The 23,491-nt window shown below is 42.4% G+C and overlaps 1 protein-coding gene across 1 annotated transcript; it reads left to right on the forward strand.

The window, feature by feature from the left end:
• The first annotated feature begins 17,448 nt into the window (after positions 1–17,448).
• Positions 17,449–20,015, forward strand: LOC123038952 (uncharacterized). The gene is made up of 6 exons (XM_044462319.1): positions 17,449–17,706; positions 17,788–17,874; positions 19,125–19,180; positions 19,261–19,459; positions 19,524–19,622; positions 19,701–20,015. The coding sequence occupies exons 1-6, from the start codon at positions 17,449–17,451 to the stop codon at positions 20,013–20,015; spliced, it is 1,014 nt and encodes a 337-aa protein (XP_044318254.1).
• Positions 20,016–23,491: the final 3,476 nt, after the last annotated feature.

The following is a 23,491-nucleotide window of genomic DNA, read 5'->3' on the forward strand; positions in this document are numbered from 1 at the left end:
TGCAAGGACGCAATGAGAAAGTCAAAAGGAGAAGCTGAAGTTCGATCACATGTTAGAGGACGACAAAAAAGGGTTGTACCCCAACTGCGAAGATGGCAACACAAAGCTTGGTACCGTACTGGAATTGCTGCAGTGGAAGGCAGGGAATGTTGTGCCTGACAAAGGATTTGAGAAGCTACTGAAAATATTGAAGAAGAAGCTTCCAAAGGATAACGAATTGTGCATACGCATCAAAGAAGGTCGTATGCCCTCTAGGATTGGAGGTGCAGAAGATACAAGCATACCCTAATGACTGTATCCTCTACCGCGGTGCGTACAAGGATCTGAACGCATGCCCGGTATGCGGTGCATTACGGTATAAGATCAGACGAGATGACCCTGGTGATGTTGACGGCGAGCCCCCCAGGAAGAGGGTTCCTGCGAAGATGATGTGGTATGCTCCTATAATACCACGGTTGAAACGTCTGTTTAGAAACGGAGAGCATGCCAAGTTGATGCAATGGCACAGTGAGGACCGTAAAAAAGACGGGAAGTTGAGAGAACCCGCTGACGGGTCGCGGTGGAGAAAAATCGAGAGAAAGTACTGGGATGAGTTTGCAAGTGACCCAAGGAACGTATGGTTTGCTTTAAGCGCGGATGGCATTAATCCTTTCGGGGAGCAGAGCAGCAATCACAACACCTGGCCCGTGACTCTATGTATGTATAACCTTCCTCCTTGGATGTGCATGAAGCGGAAGTTCATTATGATGCCAGTTCTCATCCAAGGCCCTAAGCAACCCGGCAATGACATTGATGTGTACCTAAGGCCATTAGTTGAAGAACTTTTACAGCTGTGGAATGGAAACGGTGTACGTACATGGGATGAGCACAAACATGAGGAATTTGACTTAAAGGCGTTGCTGTTCGTGACCATCAACGATTGGCCCACTCTCAGTAACCTTTTAGGACAGACAAACAAGGGATACCACGCATGCACGCACTGTTTACTTGACACCGATAGTATATACCTGAGAAGCTGCAGGAAGAATGTGTACCTAGGCCATCGTCGATTTCTTCCGACCAACCATCAGTGTCGAAAGAAAGGCAAGCATTTCAAAGGCGAGGCAGATCACCGGAAGAAGCCCGCCATGCGTACCGGTGATCACGTACTTGCTATGGTCAATGATTTACACGTAATCTTTGGAAAGGGTTCCGGCAGACTAGCTGTTCCGAGTGACGTTGGGGGACACGCACCCATGTGGAAGAAGAAATCTATATTTTGGGACCTACCCTACTGGAAAGACCTAGAGGTCCGCTCTTCGATCAACGTGATGCACGTGACGAAGAACCTTTGCGTGAACCTGCTAGGCATCTTGGGCATGTATGGGAAGACAAAAGATACAACTGAGACACGGGAGGACCTGCAACGTTTGCACGAAAAAGACGGCATGCCTCCAAAGCAGTATGTAGGTCCTGCCAGCTATGCTCTTACCAAAGAAGAGAAGGAAATCTTCTTTGAATGTCTGCTTAGTATGAAGGTCCCGACTGGCTTCTCGTCGAATATATAGGGAATAATAAATATGGCAGAGAAAAAGTTTCAGAACCTAAAGTCTCATGACTGACACGTGATTATGATGCAATTGCTTCTTGTTGCATTGAGGGAGCTTCTACCGGAAAACGTCCGATTAGCCATTGTGAAGCTATGTGCATTCCTCAATGCAATCTCTCAGAAGGTGATTGATCCAGAAATCATACCAACACTACAAGAAATATGTCAACTTGTGACCACCACTATTGGTCACTGAAAGGTCACGGTTTTTCATTTGCGACCTTTTTGTGACCAAAAACAGAAGGTCAAAAGCTGGCGGTCGTAAACTGACTATAGCGACCTTCTTTGTGAGAAGGTCGTAGACGTTTACAACCAAAACATAAGGTCGTTGAACCCATGACCTTTTGTTTTGGTCACTGGCTGACTGCCCAGGCCACGTCGGATCCGACGTGGCAATCTGACGTGGCAAAATTGCGACCAATTGAAAAGGTCAAAAATTAGAATCGGCCCGGTCCAATTGGGTGTTTATATGGGCCAAGCCCATAATTCAGCCTTTTTAATATATATTTTTCTGTTAATTTTCTCTAGCTACATGGTCCTGGCCCAACAATTTGGCCTTTTATTTTCTAGGGCGTGGCCTTTTTGCCGGTCTATTGATTTTCAATTTTCAGCCATTTTATTTTGCAGCTGGTCCCACCACTGATTGGTCCCACTTGGCATGCTTATCCCAAAATTGGTCCAACACATCAAAAAAATTTAACTTTGCCAAACAACCATTATATCTTGGACTCCATTGTCAGGTTTCCATTTCACAGGTATTCAAACCACATACACAATAATTATCAGACTAGAGAGCAATCAAAATTCATCCAAAACAACACTACCTTAGTCTATTACAATCATTACAGTATACTACAAGCTAGATATACCTACTACTGCCTACAATTACAACACATAATATGCTACTACTTATTGATATGCTTCACAGCTTCGGACTTTGATTCGCACTTCACCTGTGCAAAGAATAAGAATGAAAATATAAGAATAAGAATGTGTATAGAACATCAAACAATAGCCAATGAGGAATCCAATAACTTGTAAGCAAGAATTGACAGCAAATGCCATGTAGATAAATAGTATGACTAACACTAACCAGTATATGTTCATGGAGTGAAATGTTCTCACTAGTTAGGATTTTTTTGGTATATAGTATACTGACATGTGCAACTCTAACTAAATTGATCATCGAAATGAAAAGAACTGTAAGAACAAGTTCATTCAGAATCCAGGCATGTCAAATTTTAAACACCAATAGAACAGATCTAGAAAACTAGACTATAATCATCATGCATCAGGATTTATGGTTCTAGCAAAACAGTAAGGAGACAGAGATACACACATCAAGCATAATAGCTACTACAGTAGTAGCAAATAAACATTGATGGATTACCAATCAGCAACAACATCAACAGTAGGTAGTAGAAGAAGCAGAAGAGGGAGGACCCTGTCATGTGAGGAACTCCCCAGATTGCAAGAACCACAAAACAGCTGGTGGAGCACGGCCGCTGCAAATTGTGGTTAATTCGCCCTGGTATGTAGTCACTACTATCCAAGAATACATGAATGATATATATAGTAAACAGACAGTGTAGGGAGCACTGCATAACTGTATGATATGTAAGCTAAAAAGCACTGTGTAACTATATGAACTCTGCGCTAAAAGGTCTTTGGAAGTGTATGTCAGCAGACAAAATGGTAATTAGTGCACTCTGCTATTTTACCTACTATACACCAAACAGATTAAATGTCCATGGACAATTCTAGCAAACGCAAAAATAATATGATCAGTTGGGATCATTTCTGATTTTGCTTGCTCGCACACCAACCACAAACGTGATCACAGCCAAGTATTTAACCAGTTTGGCGCCAAGTTTAAGTTACTACTAACCGGAAGTGAATAATCAATTATTAAAGATAATGAAGTTAATTGAACATCAATTTTTACACATGTATAATGGCGTGAATAGAGCAATAGAGCAATGCCCAATCCTTACACATGTATAATGGCGTGAATATGCAAGTTAGACCTAGATGTTATGAACAAGTGTTCTTTGCATAATTAATGAATAAGAGTAGTATTTCTGACTAGCCAGAATCAATCTTTGTGCATACATCCTGCCATGTTGTTTCTTGCCAAGTAAGCTCCCAAAAGCAGTATTAATAAAATTGAAACAGAATAACACATACATGACTACATGAACCACAACAAGAAATTTTCTGTTGTGAGTAAGCTGCTTGCCGTTGTCCATTTGCTCCCACCAAGTCATCTATTATACATCCCCTGATCATCAGCGAATGGAGTTCCCTTCTTCCAGTGGAAGAAGTGGTATGTAATCTGAAATGAAGATTCAATTAGGAAAGCAATGACAATAGAGAAATAATTTCTAGATAGTATGTTTCATGCTATAATCTTATGAGAAAAATGGCAAAAATTTGTTCTTCCAGACTTGAGGTTGGGCCAACTAGAACTGCAGTATTTACTGCCATAATGATTTCATGAATTTTGCCACTACATTATTATATTTAAAGTAGCAAAAGAATGATTAAATGCAGGCTATTTATTTGGCTATTATGAAACAGTAAACCTTCAAACTAGAATACACTTTATTAGTTGGCAGGATTGGCGAATGTATCGTAGCAATTCTTCAGATCCATGGGAGTCGAGGACGTGTAAGCGAGGGAGGGAGGGGAGGGGGAGAGGCGGGTACCACGAAGTGACCGAGGTTGACGAGCGTTCAGGCCATGCCTCCACAGCCATGTCCTGCTCCACCTTGACCTTCTCCCAGTTGTTCTTCTTGTTCTAAAGCCGGCACAACACCCATTCGTCCAGCTGCAATAGCCACACATCACAAAAAGAGAGGGTCAGCATCTACCTATCGATCGATCAGTATTGTTGGTGAGCAAAGTGCAAACTGGAAGACGGTGGGTTACCTTGAGGGATCCCTTCTTGCCGGGCAAGTTTGCTTCCTCCTCTGTTAATCCACAAAAAAGAACACATAAGTATGTCAGCCAACAGTACATACATATAGAACAAATAAGGATTTAAAGGACTATTTGTTTTTTGGGGGGCCTTTGATGCTAGATTAAGAAGATGCAAATGGGTAAATAAAATGCAGTCGGAGCACCATCAATAAATACTCAATCACAGTAGACAGTACTGGTAAGTATATACCGTAGGTCTCGCACACACCGAATAATTACACACGACGAGGTGCATGAATGTCGCACCAAACACGGATACATGAATCAACATCTCACACTGATACTGATCAGACATGCATAACCTTAGGAGTATATACTGCATGTGCGAACTAGCATCATGAAACAACCAGAGATTCAGAACAAGTCCTGCCTCTGAAATCCTTATAACCAGAGATTCATGTACCCAATTGAAGCAAAAAAACAAGCAGCAGAAAAAAGCCCCTCCTACTGACTGATTGCTCCACAAAAAAGCCCCTCCACAGCCAACAGTGATCATATTTGATTTATACGACCGAATTGAGCACATGCAGTAGAGCAGCCATTGCATAGCGACTGAATTCGAAATCTAACTGACAAACTAGGTGGAGCACTAGCCAAACTGACACAGAAACCAACACAGGGGCGATCACATTGTCATCACGACACCGAGCAAACACTGAAGACAGAAGGAAGTGACCAGCACATAATCAAGCTTACTTATCTGCAAGCTACGGAGAAGAGAACGCAAGAGGCCTGTCAGGTTCACATCAGCCGGTGCCACTGAAAGCACGAGGGCCTGTCTCCTCCAATAACCTACTACTCTATTAACAAACATGCGCAAGGATTAGTCTATGTTCGGTTAAAACAGTACAGGGGCTGTCAGATTAAACTAATATTCTGATCCACATGCCCCGGTAATACTTTTCCATCACAGGCATGTGGAGGAAAGAAAGTCCAACTATGCGCATGAGCAACTGGTAAGCATCACCAAACCCACTACAGGGCCAAGACAATTCACAGAGAGCGACCTACACAAATGGATGCACTAGTTGGCGCTGATGTGAACCTGCCACTAGTGTGTCAACACTCGACGCAACAGGGTCCAGGAAAAATATGTAAGGTGTGTGTATGATTTGCATCAGCGTGCTCCCCGTGCGCCTCTGAGCCTCTACGATTTACCACGGCGGGCCGACACCTACCCTACACCGGCCATATCTGCCGCGCTGGGAGGGTTCCAGCGATGTGGCTCCCAGCCGGATCTCGCCACGGCGCCGCGTCGGCGCGAGCCAGCCCTCGATTCACCCAAGCGCATGCGCCCACGAACAGGAGCGCGGGGCCTAGCTTCGCCGGAGGCCCGCGCAGGCATCCCTGGGAGGCAGCAGGAGCGAGATCTGGTGGGGCGAGAGGGGGAAGAGGGGGGGGGTGCGCGTGCACGTACTCTCGGTAGGCGGAGAGGAGGAAGACGGAGGCGAAGAGCACCCTCCCGACGAAGGAGACGAACCCCATCGCTGCTGGCCTTGCCCTGACTCACCGTCGCCGCCGCTGCTACTACTCCTCCGCCTCGAGCTCCCCGCCCGCGTCTCTGGTCCTCGGTCGCGACGACGACTGGGCTGCCCGAGGAGGAGGGGAAGAGGAGTGGGGTGGGAGCGGTTGGAGGCGGCGGCGGATCGAAGTCGGAGAGAGAGGTTGGGGCGGCGGCTCCACCAGATCGGAGCGAGGGAGAGCAGAGGGGCTCGCTGGTGGAGGCGGGGGAGGGAGGGAGAGAAAGAATGGAGGTGAGGGGGTGGGTGGAAAATGTCCATGAGGACTGACCTAGGGTTTTGGCTCGATGGGTTTGGGCCGTTGGATCCGGAAGCATCCGACGGTGGTTGATGCGTGATCCGCGTGATATTCTCATGGTCCAATCAGAACGCAGCAAATCATTTGATAACCTTATGACCATATAAATTGGTCATGATCGATTCAAGATAAAAAAATTCATTCCATTTTTCAGTGCTCAAAATGAGTTTTCTTTGTGAAAGTCCTATCAATTATTTGTTCAAATGATATCATATTTTGCACAAGTTTACATCGTGGATTTGCAAACAATATTGACAAAGGGAGTTTTTATTTTCTTTGCATGAAAAATCAATTTTCAATTTTTCGAGTGCCAAAATAAGTTTTTTTTTGTGAAGGACCTATAATATATTTGTTGCAAAATTGTACCAAATTAATTTTCTAAAATACTAGGACGTATTTAATGCACAATTGACCAAATGGTAAGGTGTTAAAAGTTTTTATCCACCTCTGGTGAAAAAGACAAATTTCTGCCGGTTCAGTTGGAAACGAGTCAAATTTGAACTGCAGCTGCCTTATAATTTGCTCTTTATTTTTTCTAGAAATCATTTCTAGGTACATAAGTATCTATTTAATCATAGAAACACCAAAAAAATCCAAGATTCAACCACTAGTTAGGAATGGTCATTCCCGCCGTTGTGACCGTATTTTGAAACGGGCATAAAAAATTCAAAAAAATTCAAAAAATTGGAAAACCTTCGCATTGTGTCATTATATGTGGCCAAGTTCCCAGGAAAAATAACAAACTTGTAATACGGCAATTATTTTAAAAAAAGTATTCTCAGAAACGAGCTATCATGCGTGAAGATTCATGGCTTTCAAGCCTGATCAATCTTATGGCCACATTCATGGCATAGTTTGTTCAAATGATCTCATATTGTGCACAAGGGTGCATCTTGAAATTCCAAATAATGTTGCCTAAGGAAGTTTTCATTTTCTTTGCACGGAAAATTCATTTTTCATTTTCCGAGTGCCCCAAAAGAGGTTTTTTGGTGAAGGAACTACCAAATAATTGTTGCAAAAATGGACCAAATCAATTTTATAAAATACTAGGCCATATATAATGCACAATTGACCAAATGGTTGGGTGAAAAAAGTTTTGATCCACCTCGGGTGAAAAAGACAAATTGCCGTCGATTCAGGTGGAAACGGGTCAAATTTGAACTGTAGCTGACTCATAGTTTGCTCTTTATTTTTTTCCAAAAATCATTTCTAGGTACATAAGTATCTATTTAATCAGAGAAACATCAACAGTTTTCCAAGATTCAACCACTAGCTAGGAACGGTCAAGCCCACCGTTTTGACCGCATTTTGAAACGGGCATAAAAAATTCAAAAAAAAATCAAAAAATTGGAAAACCTTCTCATTGTATCATTATATGTGACCAAGTTTCCAGGAAAAATAATAAACTTGTAATACGGTAATTATTTTAAAAAAGTGTTCTCAAAAATGAGCTATCATGCGTGAAGATTCATGGCTTTCAAGCCAAATGATCAATCTTATGGTCACATTCATGGCATAGTTTGTTCAAATGATCTCATATTATGCACAAGGGTGCATCTTGGAATTCCAAACAATGTTGCCTAAGGAAGTTTTCATTTTCTTTGCATGGAAAAATCATTTTTCATTTTTCGAGTGCCCAAAAGGCGGTTTTTTGTGAAGGAACTACCAAATAATTGTTGCAAAAATGGACCAAATCAATTTTATAAAATATTAGGCCATATATAATGCATAATTGACCAAATGGTTGGGTGAAAAAAGTTTTGATCCACCTCTTGTGAAAAAGACAAATTGCCGTCGATTCAAGTGGAAACGGGTCAAATTTGAACTGTAGTTGACTCATAGTTTGCTCTTTATTTTTTCCAAAAATCATTTCTAGGTACATAAGTATCTATTTAATCAGAGAAACATCAACAGTTTTCCAAGATTCAACCACTAGCTAGGAACGGTCAAGCCCGTCGTTTTGACCGCATTTTGAAACGGGCATAAAAAATTCAATAAAAATCAAAAAATTGGAAAACCTTCGCATTGTGTCATTATATGTGACCAAGTTTCCAGGAAAAATAATAAACTTGTAATACAGTAATTATTTTAAAAAAGTGTTCCCGGAAATGAGCTATCAAGTGTGAAGATTCATGGCTTTCAAGCCAAATGATCAATCTTATGGCCACATTCATGGCATATTGTGCACAAGAGTGCATATTGGAATGGCAAACAATGTTGCCTAAGGAAGTTTTTATTTTCTTTGGACGAAAAAACAATTTTCCATTTTCTGAGTGCCTGAAATGAGTTTTTTTTGTGAAGGACCTACCATATATTTGTTGCAAAATTGGACCTAATCAATTTTATAAAATACTAGGCCATATTTAATGCAAAATTGACAAAATGATTGGGTGTCAAAATTTTTGATCCACCTCTGGTGAAAAAGACAAATTCCCGTCGATTCAGCTGGAAGCGGGTCAAATTTGAACTGCAGCTACCTCATAGTTTGCTCTTTATTTTTTCTAAAAATCATTTCTAGGTAAATAAGTATCTATTTAATATGAAATACATGGTTCGATGGCGAGACATCGAGGTTTGGACGGTGGCCGAGAGCCCCAACTCTAGAGCGCGTAAGCTCGCATGCCCGCCGCGTGGTCACCGCGTGACCGTGGCGTTGCCATGTGTTCTAGGCGGCCTAGGCTTGTTTAGTGGGTTGGGCAATCCCCAGGTAGGTGGTAGGAAGAAAATCACAACATAAGATTCTCACGAGGAGACCGATCGATGCTCAAACATGAATAAGCAGCCAAGTGTTTGATTTGCGGTACAGGAAATGCACATGGCTAATGGGCATGAGTTTCGGCTAAGGATGATCAGTTACTAAGAAGACCGTCTTCACAAATTTTCACCTCAAAAGGAGGAGCCTAGGTGGTACTTGCTTTACAAAGTACCACACTGGACATAAATAGGAACGTTGAAGCTGGGCTCAAAATAATGAATGGATTGAGCTGGCATTTGGTGGAGGATGGTTATTTGGGCATAGGAAAGCACTGTAGAAAATGGATACCATTTGGACATGCCAAAGTGGTACTTCCTTCACAAAGTGCTGCTTTGAACAAAATAGGAAAATGAATTTTTTTCGAATTATTTTTGAACTAGGCAAGGAATGTTTTTGACATATTTGATGAAGATATGATCCAAAACATTTATGAGAAGTTTTTGGGAATTTTTGGAATAACAGAAATATAGGTTGCTTCACAACCTAGGGCAAAAACTGCCACATGGACATGACACATAGGCAAAACTGATTAGATGGCGCCTAGTCATCACAACCCACCACAATCTACAAGGCTATGACCATCTATATTGGTCATTAACAACTAGAACTAAGGCAGCAGACTAGCACTGTTTGCTTTGTGACCATTTCGTGTAAGGAAATTATGACCTTTCTGACCAAAATGGTCACAATGGTTTAGGGTTTGGAGCCCCCTGAACAGCTTTTGACAAATTTGTCTAAAATGGTCATAGATCTATGACCAATTCTTCCAGGATCACTGACAGAAGGTCACTAGTTGACATATTTCTTGTAGTGCAAGGCTAAGGAGTGATGTGGTGCAATGTCTTGTCAGTTTCGAGCTGGTGTTCCCACCATCCTTCTTCAATATCATGACGCACGTCCTAGTTCATCTAGTTGACGAGATTGTCATTCTGGGTCCCGTATTTCTACACAACATGTACCCCTTTGAGAGGTTCATGAGAGTCCTAAAGAAATATGTCCGTAACCGCGCTAGGCCAGAAGGAAGCATCTCCATGGGCCATCAAACAGAGGATGTCATCGGGTTTTGTGTTAACTTCATTCCTGGCCTTAAGAAGATAGGTCTCCCTAAATTGCGGTATGAGGGGAGACTGACTGGAAAAGGCACGCTTGGAAGGGACTCAATAATATGCAGGGACGAATATTCTTGGTCTCAAGCACACTACACAGTTCTACAGAACTCTACCTTGGTGACCCCGTATGTCGATGAACACAAGAACAGTCTGCGCTCCAAACACCCGGAGCAGTGTGACGACTGGATTACATGTGAACACATCAGGACATTCAGCAGTTGGTTGGAAACACGTCTTAGAGGTGACAACACTGTTTGTGATGAGATGTACTTGTTGTCCAGGGGACCATCTTCGACTGTTACGATTTGGAAAGGATACAAGATAAATGGGAATACATTTTACACGATTGACCAAGATCAAAACAGCACCAACCAAAACAGTGGTGTCCGCTTTGATGCAACAACCGAGAGGGGAAAGGACGCATATTATGGTTACATAATGGACATATGGGAACTTGACTATGGACATGATTTTAAGGTCCCTTTGTTTAAGTGCAAATGGGTCAATCTATGAGGAGGCGGGGTACAGGTAGACCCATAGTACGGAATGACAATAGTGGATCTGAAATTTTTTGGGTACACTGACGAACCGTTCGTCCTAGCTAATGATGTGGCACAGGTTATCTATGTGAAGGACATGTCTACCAGACCGAGAAAAAGAAAAGATAAGGAAGCGAATACATCATACGATGAGTCAAAGCGCCACATAGTTCTTTCAGGAAAAAGGGACATCGTGGGAGTGGAGGGCAACACAGACATGTCTGAAGATTATGAAAAGTTTCATGAAATTCCTCCCTTCAAAGTCAAGGCGACCCCAACATCCTGATAAACGATGAAGATTATCCATGGTTACGGCGCAATAAGCAAATGACACAAGCCAAGAAAAAGTGAAGACTTTCTCCCGCAACTATTATGATGATACCATGCCAACTTTGTAACAGACGAGTATGATACCATTGTCCGCCCCCCCCCCCTCCTCTCCTCTGTTTTTTCAGATTATATGTATATATGATGTTTTTTTCAGATTATATGTATATGTGTGAGTTTATGTATGTGTGTATATCTGTTTATATGTCCTTTTTTTAGATTTTTTTTGCATTTTTATAAAAATGTATATATGTTCTCTGTGTATATATATGTTCATGTATATATGCAAAAGATAGATTTTTAGAAAAAAATAGTATTTTTTTCTGTTCATAGATTTTTTTGGTGATATTAATTATTGTAAACATGCAAATGTTTGTATATTCATATGAACAATGAATTAGGCAAAACCTTTACTTTTTTTCTAAAATTTCTATTTGAACATTATTTAAAAAAAAGCAATACTATTTCATGTATTTTCAAGAAGGAAGAAGAAGAAAAAGAATGAGAGGAAAAAGGAAATAAGAAGAGGAAGAAGAGGAGAAATAAATAAGAAGCAGAAAAAAGAAGAAAATGATGAGGAGAAGAAGAAAAAATAGAAAAAATTTCTATTTTTTCTTCTTCTCCTCTTTTTTTTTCTTTTATTTCTTCGATCTTCTCCTCTATCCTTTCTTCTTCTCCTCTTTTTATTTCTTCTTTGTTTTCTTATGTTTTATCGGGTCTGTCGTCGTCCATATACCCCTCTTGATAACTTCAACACGAGGGGGGGGTTCGATATACCCCCTCCCCAATAATATTATTTTCCCATGTATATGTATATCGCGTCGTTGTCGATATAACCCCCTCCCGGATAACTTCGACATGAGGGGCGGTCGATATATATACCCCCTCTCGACCGTGATAACTTATACCACGGCAGCACCCCCCTCGGCCCTCTCGCTCGACCAAAACTCTCGAGGACACCCAAACCCTAGAGAAAAAATGATGTTGGTCTCCTACCCCCTCCTGCCGCGCCCCTACCCGACAAACTCTCTTGAGGCCACCCAAATTTACCAAGTTAAAAGAGCGTTGTCGTCGAGGCCACCCCAAACCCTTGAAGCGTTGTGTCGAGGCCACCCCAAACCCTAGAGAAGCAGCGTCGAGGCCCCTAACATGATTCTTTATTGTGATTAGCTAGCTAGTTCTACGTTAGCCACTAATATATATCCATCTGTACCATGTTTGAATAATAATTGACATGTTGTAAATATTTGCAGAAACTATGGAGCACTCCCGAGACGAAGCAACAGAAGCGATGTTGGGGGACATAATCGCACAAGGAAGTGATGAAGTTGCGTCATTTCTCAACGACACCGATGGTCAGGTGGAAGGACTGGGTGAAGAAGAGGGCTATGTTCATGATGGCTCCGGCCCATTAATGCCGGTACAAGAAGAGGGCTATGTTCATGATGGCTCCGGTGACACAATGGAGGTACAAGAAGGAGACCGTGCTGACTGATCCGGTGCACGAACCGAGTCCGGCCAGGTATATATTTATTAGTTAAGCCCGTGCTGACTAGTTAATTGATGCATCCATTGTTTTGGTATATGTACACATATTAATTAACTCTCGTCTTTCTTCCTTTTTCTAGCCCTCCGGATCGAGCACAACTTCGGTAAGGAGACGAGGCCCGAAGAAAAAGTTGAGCTCGGATGAAAAGTTTGAGATCACAGCAATCGCGCCCGACGGCGAACTGATTGAACCCATCCGGACAAAGAACGCATTTTCTGCTCAGTGCGGGGTTCTTGTTAGGGACAAGGTCCCGGTCAGCATCCAGCAATGGTATAAGCCTAAGGAGGAAGACCCTGAGGTGTCTTATGTCAATGATATATAGAAAAATGATATTTGGACTCAGCTGAAGGCAAATTTCACCCTACCGCTAGAGGAGGATCCGGAGAAGCCAGTTAAAGAGCAATTAATCAAGTCTTGTGCTCTTAAGAAGATGGCAACCCTATTCAGGAGGTGGAGGAAAGAGCTGAACAAGTTTATCGACAAAGAAGAGACACCAGAATTCATCAGCAAATATGAGAAGATCAAAGATCACTGGCCCGCATTTGTGGCCCACAAGACATCAGAAAAGAGTAAGAAGATGTCGGCGACAAACAAGCAAAATACTGCGAAGAAGCAGTTTCACCATCGCACGGGGTCAGGTGGCTACCTCAAAGCCCGGCCTAAGTGGTCCGAGGCTGAGAATGGTCTGCTTGATAAAGGGATCGAACCAGAGACAATGAACCGGCCAGACCGTTGCCGGACTTGGTTATTCGGGGCTGGCGGAACTTTGGACCCTGTATCAGGGAAGTGCCGTTGGACGGACGAGCAACTGAAAATACCAGTCAACCACTTCGACACTATATCGATGCAGCGCAGAAAGGGACGTTCGTTCCAGACAGGGAGAAGGATGAGCTCACAATGGCCCTCGGGAATCCTGAGCACCCTGGACGGACACGAGGCACGCCAGGCTCCATTTCGTGGAAGGTTGGTTTTCTGGACGCAGGGGGTTACAAAACCCACGAGAGGAGGAAGAAACTGGAGCAGGGCCAACTGCAGGCGCTGCACGAAAGGGTAATGGGGCTAGAGGAACGAGAAGAGGAACGAGAAGCAGCTGATCGCAGCAAACGATCTGCCGCAGCTTCCCCCGAAGCTACCCCGCCATCTCTGCGGAGAAGCAGCGTCGCTTCCACCGAGCTGCTTCAGCCAGAGAATGTCTTGACGGCTCCTGCCAGCTATCCCGTGGATGCTATCACAGAGTCTCAAAATTTCCACATTATGACGCGATGGATGAATTTGAAGGTCAAGGCGGCTGTTGGCTCTGTTTATCCTACTGAACCCGGCGCAACTTTTCACTGCCGGTCGATTCCAGAAGGATATGCTAGGGTGATGGTGGATGAAATAACGGAGGGATTTGAGGACCTCCTGCTTGACCACCCTACCGGTGAAAGGGAGACTAGGCTGGGTTCTACTCTGAAGACTCCATGCCTATGGAGGAAGGAGCTCATCAACCTTTCGAACTGGACGCCTCTGCCTCCTTCTCCTCCTCTGGTGAGTCAGGGCACTCCGCCTCCTCCACCGCCTCCTCCTCCGGCGAGTGACGATCAGGGCACTGGGCCTCCTTCTCCGGCGTGTGGCGGCACTCCGCCTCCTTCTCTGCCTGCGCCAGCGCGCCCGAGCAGCCAGCAGCCTCCTCCTTCTCTGCCTCGCCAGCAAGGGCGGAAGAGACCCGCCGCCGCCCCGGCTGCTCCGGCGTGTTGTAGTCCTTCTCCTCCGCCTCGTAAGCAAGCATGAAAGAAGACAGACACCGTAGCCGCTCCGTCTCCTCCGACATCTAGCAGTACAACCAGCAGAGGCGGGAGGTAATACAGATATGGTCCTTCTCTTAAGCCTCTAGAGAAGTTACCGTACGAGAGGACCAAGGAGGAAAACGTGAAGATCGTGTAGGCCGAAGTGGACGACTTCTTTGAAGGGTTGAAAGCAAAGAGACATCCACCTCCGGAGGAGAAGGTAGATCCGGTGAAAGCAAAGCGCACTCTCGATGCCCTGAGGAAACCGGTAAAGTCTCCGCCGAGAACCAACTATGAGCACATTACTGAACATACATATCTACAAGTGGAGCGGTCGGGAAGTACTATCAGACATCAAAGGTCAAGAGAACGAGCAGCTGCGAAAAAAATTGACCAGCTCGGCGAACAAGCAAACCAATCGTGTCCCCCGCGTCTAGCGGCAACATCGTCGCTAATGCTCCGGGGATGGTGGCCGGCTATGGCAATCTACAAGATTACCTGCCTGACGATCAACTTCCTGATTTCATGGAGGTGGACGAACACAGATACGAGTACGAGAAGCCTCTCGTCAAAGATGAAAAATCTCTAACAACGATGATGCGAAGATTCCATAATTGGTACATGAAAACCTGCAGAGAGTCTGGGGGGACGAATAGTTTGTATCTGATCATTAAAGAGGAGCACGACCTCGTTGGAACTGATGTGTTGTGTGTTCCATTTGAGGAGTTCTTCGCGTTCTTCAATCAAAAGGCCCTCGATAAATTAACGGTCTTTTGCTACTGCCTGTAAGTACTATTTCTGTCATTAAGTCTCTATATATAGCTCGGCTCTTTCATTGCATGTATTTATAATTAATTATCCTCAATTTATTATGCAGATTGAAGATCGTCGAGTGCAGAAAACAAGAAATTTATGATATTGGTTTCATTAACACAAATATCATAGATGATATTCAGGTTAAACAACACGCCGACGAGGCCGAGGCCAACTTGCTACAATCGTTGATCAAAAATCAAAACAAAGATACCATACTCTTTCCTTACAACTTCGAGTGAGTGTTACTATCGTGTGCATATTCGGTTTCCCTTATTACTCGAGCGAGATTATAGTAATGTAATTGATGAGTTATGCATGTGTGCGCAGCTTCCACTATGTTCTTCTGGAGATTAAGCTTGTGCGGGAACTAGTAACCGTCTTAGACTCGAGACGAAACGATCCCGAAACCTATGCGGACATGACTAAATTGCTCAACAAGTAAGTTCAATCGATCATTATCGCACCATATCGGCAAATTTTTGTTCATTTCCTGATATCTCAAGTAATAATAATTATTTTTTGTCTTGCAGGGTTTGGAAACAGTTCACCGCAAAAGCTCCGGGACTGCCGAAGGAGCTGCGATATACATACCCGAAAGTAAGTACTACTGGCTAGCTAGTTGCGCGCATCTCCTGTTGATTCTATAGCTGTACTTTCATAAATGCCATTTATAATGCTTCATTATCAGTTTGATTGACCTCTATTTCTCGTAAAGTGCTTGTGGCCGGAATAAGGGAATGATTTCTGCGGATACTATGTGTGCGAGTTCATGTACAACGCGACTTTGAAAAATAAGCGGGGCTACTTTAAAAGACAATATGAAGTGCGTAAGTAATAATATTCACAATTTCATTTTATTACACCATCATTTCCGTTGAGTTTCATTCATATATATATATATATATATATATATATATATATATATATATATATATATATATATATATATATATATATATATATATATATATATATATATATATATAGGGAAAATCACTTCTACCACCTAGTGGTAACTACCTCCTAAGAATCCACCGTCCATCTTCCCTAATTAGATCCGAGCGTGGTTGCTTTTTTTTTCTCAGATCGCTACAGAATCTTAACGGGTTAGGCTAGCTTCCATCCGACCCGTTTGATTATTAATTATTTTCATTAGTTTAATTGATGGTTATCCAAGGCGTGCTGATCGCCCGAGCTTATCCCAGAAAATTTGAATGCATCTATATCTCTTTCGTACGTACTTATCCGGATACTAACCAACTTAGCAATCTTTTCTACGTAAAAATAGCTGTGTTAGTATATTCTTGTTACGAACTAAAACGGATCTTTTTGCTGGACCTCCCGTTCTGCCTGGGCGACACCTCCGTCAACGGCTATAGACGGTGGATCGGCGTTGTCGCCGTGGGTCACGCCGGCAGGACGGCACATCCGGTGCAGTGAAACACGGCTGGCCGACGTAATTCTTCAGTACCACAAACGTGAGGTAACTAAGTATAATCAAATATACTTTTCTTTATTGTTCGTTAGTATGATTAGCGAGATCATAGGTTGATCAACTTCCATCTCAAAAAGAATTCATGTGGCCGAAACCGTAGAACTCACAACATCATACTAACATGCAACTGTTTCTTGGTCATAGATATGGGCAAGCCGAGCGGCAGCGGCAGCAAATCCAATTCTGATTTCAGGCGAGCTATCTCTGCAGTGCGCACTAAAAACCGAGATCAAATATCCGGCCAAAAACGTTCAGGTGGATCTCGCTCAAAGAAAAGGAGTTCCATAAAGAGGAAAGCATGGAAAGACAAACTATACTCCAGGTGTGCTCCTTCTATCATTGTAGATCTCATGGAAGACCTTGACGAGCAGCCCAGAAAGCTTGTAGAAGAGATGGGGTTTCAGGGATTACATAGCCTAAAGCTGCACAAGCTAAATAAACCATTAGGAGCCTGGCTGCTTAGTAAATTCGATACAAATTTGTTAGTTTTTTTTGCTGGGACAAGCAGAGAGCTAAAGATGACACCCGAGGACGTAAATCGTGTGAGCGGAATCCCATGTTCTGGCATGATCATAGTACCTCCAAGCCCACAAGATGCCATTTCTATGAAAGCATACTTTTGTGGTGTTTTCGAAAAATCCTCATGGGATGAAATCACTATCAGCTTCCTTTTGAAAATAGTAACAACAAAACCAAAAGGCGAAATGACAAGTGAAGAAATCCTGCGATTCAAGACCGCGTTTGCATTTTCTGTTGTTACCAAATTCTTCGCTCCACAATCCCTGAACAACTTCATATCAACACGATATATGAAAGCAGTGTTTGATATAGAGAACATTCATGCCTACAACTGGGCACAATTTGTTGCCGACGAGCTCAGACTAGCAGCAGCATCTCTGCAGTTGAAGCTTTCCCGTGGAAAGAACATTGGATACATCAATGGATGCATGTTAATCCCTCAGGTTCACTTAATACAAACTAATATATCTTCATGTATGCTTGGTTTACGTATTTAACTTACAAAGGTTACTTTAATTTTTCAGATTCACTACCTAGACAGCTTGGACTTTGGCAAGGATTCTCCTCCTGACCACATTCTTCCCCGGTTTGCTGCATACAACGACGCCATGGTCTGTAACCTGATCAAACGGGATATAATTCTGAAAAATCTACTTCCTTTTCCGACATATGGTAAACTAAAGGTACATCGTACTGCATACTCCATACTACAACCTAGCATATCATATACTACAGAACTATTCCACTACTAGTTCTTTATTGGATGATATGTTATCTTTCAAGGATACTACATACAAGTTCAGAGAAATACTACCTACTTTTTTTTATATATACTACATACTAGTTCAGCGAGATACTACATACTCGATACTACAACCTAGCAAAGCAAACACTATAAACCTATTACACAATGCTTTCTCCTTACATTATACTACGTACTAGCTGTATTTACGTACAATTTATGAGAGTTACTACCTACTTTCTTCCAAGAGGCACTACATACTAGTTTCGAGATATACTACATACTATTTTCGGGAGATACCACATACTATTTTCAAAAAAGTCAACATACTCTTCTCATAACAGAAATACATACTACTTCGAAGACATACAACGTACTACTTCCGAGAATTACTACATTCTACTTAGTCCTTACTACTTAATACAAACTACTCCCCCTAGATACTACATACTATTTTTGAGAGGTACTACACTCTCCTTCCATGATAATTGCCCCTCCTAGATGATTGTCGTTTTTCTACACAGATACGCAGTCCTCACAGCATACGCTACGAGTCAGGACCATGTGTGCACGCACCCCCTTGTACTCCTGTTTCTGGTAGAGTGTTCAACTCCCTCGTTAACTTGGAGACACCAAAATTTGACATGGGATTGAGTCAACTTGAGCCCGGCGACAACACCACAGTGTGTAACCAAGTCACCCGAGTCACTGCAAACTTATCGGCATAGTTTGACATGGCAGTTGAGACAACCGTAGTGCCAGATACACCAGATCAACCTCAACAAGCTCCACAATCAAGTAAAACCAGGAAGTAATTCACTTTCATTCAACAAATGTATGAAACAGTAACACCCATTGTGTCATCATTTTTCAGATTTTCCTGACCCTACTCCTACTTCCATATCGCCTCATTCTTTACTGCAAGAGACGAGTGCAATAAGGATTTCTATCCATGAGGAATGCGGTCTCCCGAAAGTACAACCCAAAACAAGGAGGAGAATCATTGGGGTACCATCTGATATGCTTCTAGACGTACCAAAACGAGTAATAAAACCAAGCAAAATGGTGAAGTCCCCATTTCTTTGCAAACAGTACCAATGTGTCAGGCTTGATGTCCAGGTACAAGAAGATTTATTCACATATACAAACTCAATTTCTGCTGCCGACCAACTGAGGTTAGTATTATTTGTTTTACTGTTTATACATGTCCGAAGTATTATAACTCACTGCGACTACTGCCATTCTTTTTCCACAGAAAAATTTGGCTACACATATCTGATCCAGTCCCAAGGTTTCTAAAATTGCAACAGATACAAGAAGCCCTCGCATTTGACGCTGAAATGCAAGATGATGCATTCAATGTTGCTGTCCAAGCACTATTCGAGGATGAGGTGCACAGGTTCGGGGGAACAGATTTCCTAGGCTGGAGGCACTTCTTGAATCAAGATTTCGCGGTACGTCACATTTAGAAGTTCAACTATACACACACTCATCACTAATCATGATAAATGCAAACAGATGCACGCAACCGCTGGTGGCGCAGACTGGAACCCCGAGGATCATGTCTACTTATTCAACGACATTCACATACCATACGACGTCTCAAAAAGCCGTCTGGTAGATTCACCACCCATGTCTCACTAACAACCTAGATACTCCAAACTAAATTCTAACATATTGTTTTCAAATTTGTAGATATATATCCCTCTCCACCAACCGTTTCATTTCTCAGTCTACGCATTTGATATGGAGAACGAGAAGATTCAGATCATGGACCCCTTAAGAGATACAAGCAAAGGAGGGCAGGACATTGAAGCTAGGCACTCTAAGACTAAAGATCATATTGCGAAAGCATTGCAGGATTGCATGGTCATCTCTTTTCCAGACTGGAAACGCAATATTTCTAGCTGGCAGCATGAGTTCCCAACAAATATTCCAGCAACTGCTAATAGGTTATGCATGTTTTTAGTACACACACGTACGAGCACCACTTTAAATATGCATTCCTAATCATGGTTAATTTTACAGGATTGATACTGCTTTCCACGTTCTGCATATCATGAGAAATTGGGATGCAAAATGCTTAGTCAATCCAGTCTCTAGTGTGAGTATCCTTACTAAAATACAATGATACATAATTTGCTTACGTCATAAATTAACACATTATTCTACAAATTTGACAACATTTCACATGCAGGACTCTCGAGATTTGCGGAAGGTCTTCCTTGCCAACCTCCTGTCATTCACAAGTAATGAGGCCATACTCCCAGAAAGTGTCAACTACTACATCAAAGCACTCAGGAGGAACTGATACCACATCCCGCAACGACGAATAATAAATAGGCCGACTGAATAGACAAATTTTCAATTTCAATATGTAGTGAATTACGTACTACCTTTTTTGTTTCTGAGAAAACATACTACATTTGATGGAATATTCTACCTTTTCTATATATGGGGCTTATCTCAATTGTCACCCGCTACATCAAAGCACTCGGGAGGAATTTATACCACATCCCTCAGCTACGAGTAATAAGTAGACCGACTCAGTAGACAATTTGTTTTAATTTCAATATTTACTGAAGAACATACTACCTTTCCCTTACATGGGGCTTATTTCAATTTTTTTAATTCACTACAAACCATTGGGCAGAGTACAAGTCGGTCTCCCTGCTTGCTTCTTCAGTACTTCTCCCCATGAGTCTTGCTCATCTTCTCTATATGGCATCACTGAGAGCTGGCACCAAAAACTAGCCGCCTTGTTACGTATTACACGGACATACTACATACTACATGTCACCATAATCAATATTACATACTATGATACTCCAGCAACTTCAAATACTCACCTCCGAACCAAACACCAGTCCTATATATGCCCAAACCAACTACCTCCTAGTAGTATGTACACGTACTACACGCTCTAGATAAACAAATTAATAAGTGTCATTCACGGCAAACTTAGCCCTGTATAAAACCAACCAGACCACAAAATACTTAATAACAGGCAGAAATAGACTTATTTTTCACAAGTAGCAAAAAAGAGTTTACAACTTTTAAATAAAGGAGTACGTAAACAAAAAGCAGTACATATCCTTCTGAAGACAAGATTCGCCGACGACAGATACCAAAACAAATCCTAGTTACATGCAAAGGTACTGCAAGCCACATAACCAAACTAACCACACTCACTACTTTCTCTTATAACTTGAATTGCGACCACACGTACTCTTATTGTGTCCTTGCTGACCACAGCTACCGCAGTACCTGATCTGCATTGGCCTAGTAACCCCAGAGCTACTTCCATCTTCAAATTGGATCCTTACTGATGAGCATGCTCCTTTCTTACCCTGCCTTGAAGCAATTTCTCCCTTGGACATATACCTTCGCATCCTAGGTCTTCATCTTCCCCTTCTAAATTCAGGAGGAAGTATATCACATTCACGAAGACCATCTTCCATCTCCTCATCTTCTACTTCCTCACCTTCCCAATCATCGTCACCGCCTTCTGTAGCCTCACACTCATCTATGCAATTGTCATTGCACAGTTGGGCATCATGATCGCCAAACACATTACCAATAGGTTTCTTCCCTTGTAATCTTTCACTTTGGCGAGTTTCCTTCGTGCTTGATTCTGCCGTGGCTGTCATTAATTTCAAATCTTTCAGGTGATTGCACATCACTTCCATTGTCTTCTGATATGTCTCAGTGTTTGTGTCCCCAATCCGAACCATATCAAGCACGGTCTGATACATCAGATCATGTCGATACGTCCTCGATGCAGCAGCTTCATTATCATTGACGTACCCTTTGAGATGTTCTGGAATGGATTCTCTAGCTTTCTTTGTCCACCTCTTCTTAACATACTTTTCTGGTATCTCCCTGACTCCAAATTGCACCATCACCTACACACAAATTAATGTTACCAACCACAACCATATGAGGAAAAATATTTGCAGAAGAATTTAGGATGCCGATACTTTTATTACTTACCCTCAATATGTGCCGGCGGAGTATCCCCAAGTGCTCAAACAGTTTGCACACACACGAAAATTCTTGCTCACCAACGATGGCCTCAACATCATACTCTCTTCTGCCCCAGCTATCCTTATCATCACCCATATGGATCACCAAAAAATGGTTCTCCTGCGACGATGGTCTTATATCATAAGACACACTCCAAACAAACTGTTCCTTGAACCTTTTGAAAGCACCTCTTGTGTACACACGCGCAGCATGTTTTTCCAAAGGCGACTTCGTTGCTGTAACCACCTTATCCTGCATCGCCATCAATATAAAATCAGTAATAACACATGGGTGATCTATATTATAGCTACAATCAAGGCAATTACACTGTCATTATGCGTAAACAAAATACTTACATCAGATGTGTGGAACTCTTCGGCGTCTTCCTCCTGTATTCTGTCATAAAAGAAACTTTCATACTTCCTGACAAGGACATTCATCGGAGAAGATGGCTTCACATACTTCTTAAGAACATGGTTCATACTCTCACTTCTCTGAGTGGTCGACATTTTAGCAAAAAAATGTGATTTGAAGTAAACAGGAGCCCATTGTGTCCTCATATCCCACATCCGTTTCATGTATGTGCTAGACTCCAGTTCATACCTTTTCACTAAATCAATCCAAGCTCTCTCGAACTCATCTATTGTTTGCCTGTCATTCAAAACTCTATGAAACTCATTCTTGAAAGTGCTCCTCTTGCTATATATGTTTCCAAAGTTCTCTTTAGCATTCTCCAGTACATGCCACTTGCAAACTCTATGAACCGTACCAGGCCACACCTCCGCGATTGCCACTTCCATCTGATAACAGTTATCTACACAAAAATGTATGAACATGTCAAAAAAAGATATACTATATACTACAAGATTTTTACTAACCGTTGCAAATACCTGTCAGAATTGCCGACGGCCTTTTTCCATGCATTGCACAACTGAAAGACTGAAATAACCATTTGAACGCATCGACGGTTTCCTCCCTCATCATACAACATCCAAATACTACTGTTTGGAAGTGATTATTCACCCCAACAAAAATACCAAACGGCATCTTATACATATTAGTCTGATAGGTAGTATCAAATGTCACAACATCGCCAAAGTGCTCGAAACTAAGCCTCGACAGTGCATGTGACCAAAAGACATTTTTAATCCTACCGGCCCCATCCACCTGCATGGTGTAGTAGAAGTTATCACTTCGCGCCTGTAGCTCTTTGAAGTAATCAATTGTTTTCTGAACATCATCACTACACTCATCTCTTCTTATAGCATAGGCTAATCTGTTCATTGCCCTTCGACTAAAAGGTGCCATACCAGGGCCTCCGTGCATTCCTGAAACCAATCCATACATGCCTGTCGGAGCCATACCATTATCTACCATACCTTGAAAGATAGTCTTTGTGCCTTCATCTATAAAGTTGTGCGACCTATACTGCTTAGTAAGACTTACTTTATTTTTAAGAG

The sequence above is a fragment of the Triticum aestivum genome, chromosome 2B (assembly GCF_018294505.1).
Source record: "Triticum aestivum cultivar Chinese Spring chromosome 2B, IWGSC CS RefSeq v2.1, whole genome shotgun sequence".
NCBI classification, from domain to species: domain Eukaryota; kingdom Viridiplantae; phylum Streptophyta; class Magnoliopsida; order Poales; family Poaceae; genus Triticum; species Triticum aestivum.